Here is a 6,387-nt window from a genome sequence, read left to right as displayed (position 1 = left end):
TCGTCCAAAAGAAAAAAAAATTACAACAGCCACCATTTTATTCTCCAGGGATCTCTGCTTTTTACAAAGTAAAATGAAGCAAAAATGCAGATTTTAACAGGTGCAAAAAAAATGTTAAAAATTGCCCTGTAGACAAATAGTTACATTCAAAGGGCCTAAAGTTTTCGCACAACCGTCTTTGTGTGTTTCCTTTATTGTTTAGGTGTGTTGTTGTGGTATGATGGGTGTTCATGGGGTGCACAGAGAACCATGTGTTTTCATTTCCTATCCTCCCTCTTGTGATTTCCGTAGACTTCCTTCCACCAATCTAAAGAATGAAGCGGCTTGGCAGAGGATGGCAGTGTGGAGCCGCACAGCTCAGCTACTGTATTTCCACCTCTCAGCTGGAACACACAGACTGTACGATGTAGAGAAGCCTCTCCTCGGAGGGAGGGGGCGGGGAGGGGGAGGCCGGTGACGTCAGCTGCCCATGCTGTCATTATTGACGTCTCGCATTCCAGCCGCTCCACGGGGAGACCGCTAGGGTTCCTCTCTCATAAATGATGCTCACACACAGCGATCGGACGGCTCGGACACAGCTCTCCTCCGCATCTACACCCAGCTAAACCGTCCCTACACATCCCTATACACGGAGCCCTGACATCTCCTATGTGGACACCACAGACACACCGATTCCCATTCATCGCTGTAGGAACAAGTCGGATTTTTACTTTCACTAAAGACAAGGACAACTTTTTTGTATTTCTTTTTCGATCTTTGTCATTTTTTGTTTTTGTTTTGCTTTCTAAAGACTTTTCCCATTGAAGTGTAAAGACGGAACCGTCACAGCAACCAAGTAGGTATTGTGCGATCCCTCGGATTCATAGGACGATCACTCCTATGAAGGGGACATGACCGACGTGACATCTCTGTCTGTCCGGAGACTTTTCATTCAGCGGGAGAAGATGTCAGTTGGAGGCAGACAGTTATTTGCTGCGGTTGCCATGGCAATGATGCTGCTGCTGCTGCTACAGGGCTGTCGGCTCCACTGATCTACTGCTGTCATCTGTCCCCTTCTTTAACCACTTAAGGACCAGAAGGATTTACCCCCTTAATGACCAGGCATTTTTTTTTGCGATACGGCACTGCGCAGTCGCGTAACATTGTACCCAAACAAAATTGATGTCGTTTTTTTCCCCCAAAAAATAGAGCTTTCTTTTGGTGGTATTTGATCACTTTTGCGGTCTTTATTTTTTAAACAAAAAAAAAAGCGTAAATTTTGAAAAAAAAAAATACAATATTTTTTCATTTTTGTTATAATAAATATCTCCAAAAAAAAATAATTTCTTCTTCAGTTCAAGCCAATATGTATTCTTCCACATATTTTTGGTACACAAAATCGCAATAAGCGTATATTGATTGGTTTGCGCAAAAGTTATAGCGTCTACAAAATAGGGGATAGATTTATGCCATTTTTATTATTATTTATTTTTTTACTAGTAATGGCGGTAATCAGTGATTTTTAGTGGGACTGCGACATTGCGGCGGACAGATGACGCTTTTTTGGGACCAGTGACATTTATACAGCAATCAGTGCTATAAAAATGCATTGATTATTACTGTATAAATTACACTGACAGGGAAGGGGTTAACACTAATGGTAATCGAGGGGTTAAATGTGTTCCCTGGGAGGTGTTTCTAACTGTGGGGGGGTGGACTGACTGGAGGAGGAGAGAGATCGCTGTCCCTAATCACTAGGAACAGACGATCACTCTCTACTCCCCTGACAGAATGGGGATCTGTTTGTTTACATCGACAGATCCTCATTCTGGCTCTCTGTGGAGCGATCGTGGTTGGCCAGCAGACATCGCGGCCGCCGGTCACGCGCATCAGCTCCGTGCCACTGTATCTATTGCACGAACTGATGTACAGCTACGGCGATTCGTGCAAATAGAGCCAACCTGCCGCAGTATAATGATAGCGGCTGGTTGGCAAGTGGTTAAAGCATACTTGAAAACTACAGCTTTTCTAACAGCAGCTTAGAAATAAAAAAGATGTACTGAAAGTCTTTTTAGTCTTATAGCTCAAAACTGCAGCTGACAAAATCTGGAGCAGCTGTGCATGGCAACCAATCAGCTTCTAGTTTTCATTTCCAAAGCTTAACTGAACAAGCTGAAGAAAGAAGCTGATTGGTCGCCAAGCACAGCTGCTCCAGATTCTGTCTGCTTCCGTTTTGATAAATCCCCCTAGTGTTTGTATAATATGGAGTTACTATTGTTATTGATACAATTCGGTATATCCATTTCCTTTTTTTTTTAATTTCACTCCTGTTTATTTATAACCCTCATAGGAGTGTTTGCAACTGTCAGATATTGTTTAGATGGTTAAAATCTTTTTACCAAAAGAAAAAACTGTTGCTCAGTAATATAGCGCTCAGTTTGCCTCATCCATAGTAAGTTGTACAAACGTAAAAAAAAGAATCAGTGGACTTTACTAACACTGAATGGGGAACACATAGTTTGCATAAAAATATAATGCTTTATCACAAAAGATGAAAATGTACACAGGGCTAAAAGCCATAAAAACAAGATACTATGATGTAATGTGTTATATCTTATTTTTATGGCTTTTAGCCTTGTGTACATTGTCATCTTTTGTAATAAAGCATTATGCCTTTATGCAAACTACATGTTCCCCATTCAATGCCAGTAAAGTCCACTGATTTTTTTTTTTTTACATATGTACAAAAACTGTTGCTGTAACTTTTATAAGGTGCTAGCTGGGGCTAGACTTTCATTTATTTATTGCTAACTTAAAGTCCATTTAAAGTGTAAATAAAGGGTTCAGTCCTGTTTATTTATAACCCTCATAGGAGTGTTTGCAACTGTCAGATATTATTTAGATGGTTTAAATCTTTTTACCAAAAAAAACTGTTGCTCAGTAAAGTCCATTTAAAGTGTATTTAAAGCCAAAACCAAAAATGTAATATATTGCAGCTTGCTCATTTTTAGATGTGGTGGCTGCATCAGTTTTTTCCCCTTTATTATTATCTGTTGATCTGGCCAGTAAGTCTGTTTATTTTCAACTTCCTTTAACAGACCAAGCTGTCCAGCAGAAGTGCCAGTTAAAGGGTTCAGCCAAACCATTTAACATTGACAGGGATGCTTATAATGGTCTGCTTAAAACATTATAACTGGGGTTAACTTTTAATCTGTTATTAAAATCCATCAAAATCTGCTAGTGCATCTAACACTACCCTCTCCCCAGACTGACAATGCTGCTGTCCAAAGGTGTCTCTATTGCTTCTCCATCCAGAGAGGAGACACACTAAGACAGGAAGTGTGTTACTGGCTGGATCACCAGGTGAAAATAAAGGAAAGAAGACGAATGCAGCCACCACATCTAATGATTGGTAAGCTGCAATATACTACATTTTTGTTTTTGAGTTTAAACACTGCATTGAAGTGTCAAATTAAAAAAAAAACTAAAAAAAAAAAGCACACTATGTACTTGTTATGTGTTCTCATTCACAAAGCATGCCTAAAAAGAATTTCCTACCTTTTGGTTGTTTCTAAAGTTGGCCATAGACGGTTGGAATCTTGTCCGGTTCAGCAGGAATTGGCCGAGATTCGAACCATGTATGACAGGTTGAATGTACCCAAGTTGATCGATCGATCAATTTGGGTACAACCAGCCTGTAAGATTTTACATGTGATTGTTGCTAGCAGCTACTATAGCTGCTAGCACTAATCACTGTGTTCTCCCAGTGGGGACGGCTTCTCCCGTCCCTTGTTGGGAGAACACAATTGCTCCACGGGAGGGATTCCCCCATCAACACTGACTGAGTTGATGGGGGAATCAAGCTATTTTCTTTCCTGTAACCCATGGTTGCAGGAAAGAAAATCGCTCCATTTACGGCCGGCCTTTGTCAAAGGTGTCAAGGCAGACTGCATAACTTAGGCTTAGGACAGGATACATTTCCTTTAATTAACACACAGTGCAGAAGGCAAGCTTGTATATAATAAATCATTTGCTAGAGCAGACAGTGTGGAAATTTTCTTTACCACTGATAAAGAGATCTGCCAGCACAATACAAACAGGTAATAAACAAAGACTACTAAGTAGAGTTGTTCAGCGCTAGAGTTTCGAGCAAAGAGCATCTAAAAAGCTGCACTTTTTATTTAAGTTATGTTGTTATGGGGGAAATTTACTTTAAAGTCCATTTAAAACTTCAGGTTCATCTAAGTCTAACCTGTCTACAGAGTGACTACGCTGCTGTGCAATTTCACTGCAGAATGAACACAGTTGTCACCTTGTTTAAGCAAGTGGAAAAAAGTGATCTACAGGCAGGATCATTAGGTCATACAACATTGATTAAGAGGGGAGTTAGAACAACAATTATTGTCTTAATTCTAGTGATTCTACAGTGACTGTAGTATATATGTAATTTGTTATTTTCATTTTTACTTTATTGAAATGATTCATTAAAACAGCAGTGAACCTGTCTCCTCTGAACACCCAGTGGTGCTGAAGTTCCTACATTTTGACATTGGAAGAGATCTGATGTTTGATGAGAACTTTAGGATCACTTTTGATACACTGAAAAATACTCCTTCAGTAAATCAGTCTACAAAATGCCAAGCTATTGCCTGTATATTGGCTGTCAACAACATGGGATTCACAAGTCAAATCTGGATCTATACAGTAACGCTGTGCCAGGACTGTGTCAGTGGTGGACACAGTTCATCTTAAATTAGGCATAGATTGAGATTTGTATGTCTTTATTATCACTAAGGCTCCATGCACACTCAATGTTTTTTAGTGTTTATCGACGTTTATCAGCATTTATGAGCGTTTGGCGTTTTTTTGTGGTCAGAAAAACGACTCCTGAACACGATTTTATGGCGTTCATAAAACAGCCCATAAACTCCACTGCTGATAATCATCCAAAAACGTCCATGTGTGCATAGACACATAGGATAACATAAAGGGGAGTTTATGGGCTGTTAAAAAAAACGCCCAAAATCCCAAAAACTGCCTTTTATGAGCTTCAGTGTGCATGGAGCCTTAACCTGTTAATATACACACTCACTGGCCACTTATTAGGTACACCTTGCTAGTATCGGGTTGGACCCCTTTGTCTTTGAAACTGCCTTAATTCTTCATGGCATAGATTAACAAGATGTTGGGTGTATATATATATATATATATATATATATATATATATATATGTATTGTATAGCATTAAGACAGGGAATATTTATCATTACAGACTTTAGTTTGGTGGAATCATTCCAAACTTTAAGAAATTGTATCTCAATTATGTGTAAATGTAGAGATTGAGTTTTAAATATACATCAATGTTTTTGGTAATGTATTAGTCTGCCTGGCTAATGATGAACATCAGTTTTTGCCATTTGGAGTTTGTAGCAGCGTAGGTTAGTCATACTTCTTATTACTTTCCTCCCCTTCTCACACGTCGTTCCTTATTCCCTAATTTATCTCCATCTCTTACATAAGCGTGAAAGAGTCATAGCTAGAGGCAGAACCTTCTGCTAATTTATAGCACTTGGTCTTTTCAGCTAAATTGTGCAAAGACGGTCTGGCCAGGGTTGTATGGGGCTGTTACTGCTGTAATTAGGCGCATGTTTCAAGTACCAATGACTGTTCCTTCGGCAACCAAATTATTTGACTGCAGCTTCTTAGAGATAAAAAGTAAAGGCTTAGATCTGTGAATAACAATTTGATGTGCAGAGCTCAAAGGGGTAAGCTAGAAAGGTAAATCTTGTACAAACTAATTTCTAGCAAAGAAAAAAAATAAAATAAAAGAGTCATTGCATCTAAAGACACATACGACATATACTGTACATAAAACTTACATTTGACAACTTTTGCATTTTTTTAGTAACCTATTAGTATTTGTAATTACATTTTTCTTGATGTAAACTTTAATTGAAAAGTGTATGTTACCTTACCAGCCATATGATTTCTTTCTTAGTGATCATCCTAAAAATCTTCCACTTGCTGCCCATCAGACGCAGCTTCTACTTGATTTTGAACAATGGTTGTTATGTGTTTATGTACTCAATCTGCAGTGTTATATACTCATTTGTGATCCGTTACCTCTAACGGCTAGTACACATGATGAGAAAATCAGATTGTCTGTAGTTTTTTGAACGCTAGTCCTCTATCCAATATCTTTATATTTGAGACCGCACACAATACTTTTAGTTAAGGTTCTCATAGTCTCTTAACTGATTATATTCTAAATATATGGGCTTTGCTATGGATTATGGGTTGTCAATTATGAACTTATTTATGCAATGAGTCTCATTTGGTCTCTCATTTCATTTTTCTTCAGCATATTGGTAACGTGCCAATTGTCTATGTAATACATTCCTTCTGTGT

The 6,387-nt window shown here is 38.6% G+C and overlaps 1 protein-coding gene across 2 annotated transcripts in view; it reads left to right on the top strand.

The window, feature by feature from the left end:
* Positions 1-398: 398 nt before the first annotated feature.
* Positions 399-6,387, top strand: part of NR4A3 (nuclear receptor subfamily 4 group A member 3) — a 179,014-nt gene continuing 173,025 nt past the window's right edge. Inside the window, exons 1-2 of one of the 2 annotated variants that reach the window (XM_073630648.1) lie at positions 399-835; positions 3,247-3,391. In XM_073630648.1, coding sequence (XP_073486749.1) covers positions 3,367-3,391 — 25 coding nt within the window. In that variant the 5' untranslated portion in view covers positions 399-835; positions 3,247-3,366. The remainder of the gene's footprint in view (positions 836-3,246; positions 3,392-6,387) is intronic. The other variant, XM_073630649.1, reaches the window with a different exon arrangement.

Source organism: Aquarana catesbeiana, linkage group LG05 (genome assembly GCF_042186555.1).
Source record: "Aquarana catesbeiana isolate 2022-GZ linkage group LG05, ASM4218655v1, whole genome shotgun sequence".
Lineage (NCBI taxonomy): Eukaryota > Metazoa > Chordata > Amphibia > Anura > Ranidae > Aquarana > Aquarana catesbeiana.
Note: the sequence above shows the minus strand (reverse complement) of the source record. Positions and strands in the feature narration are given on the sequence as shown.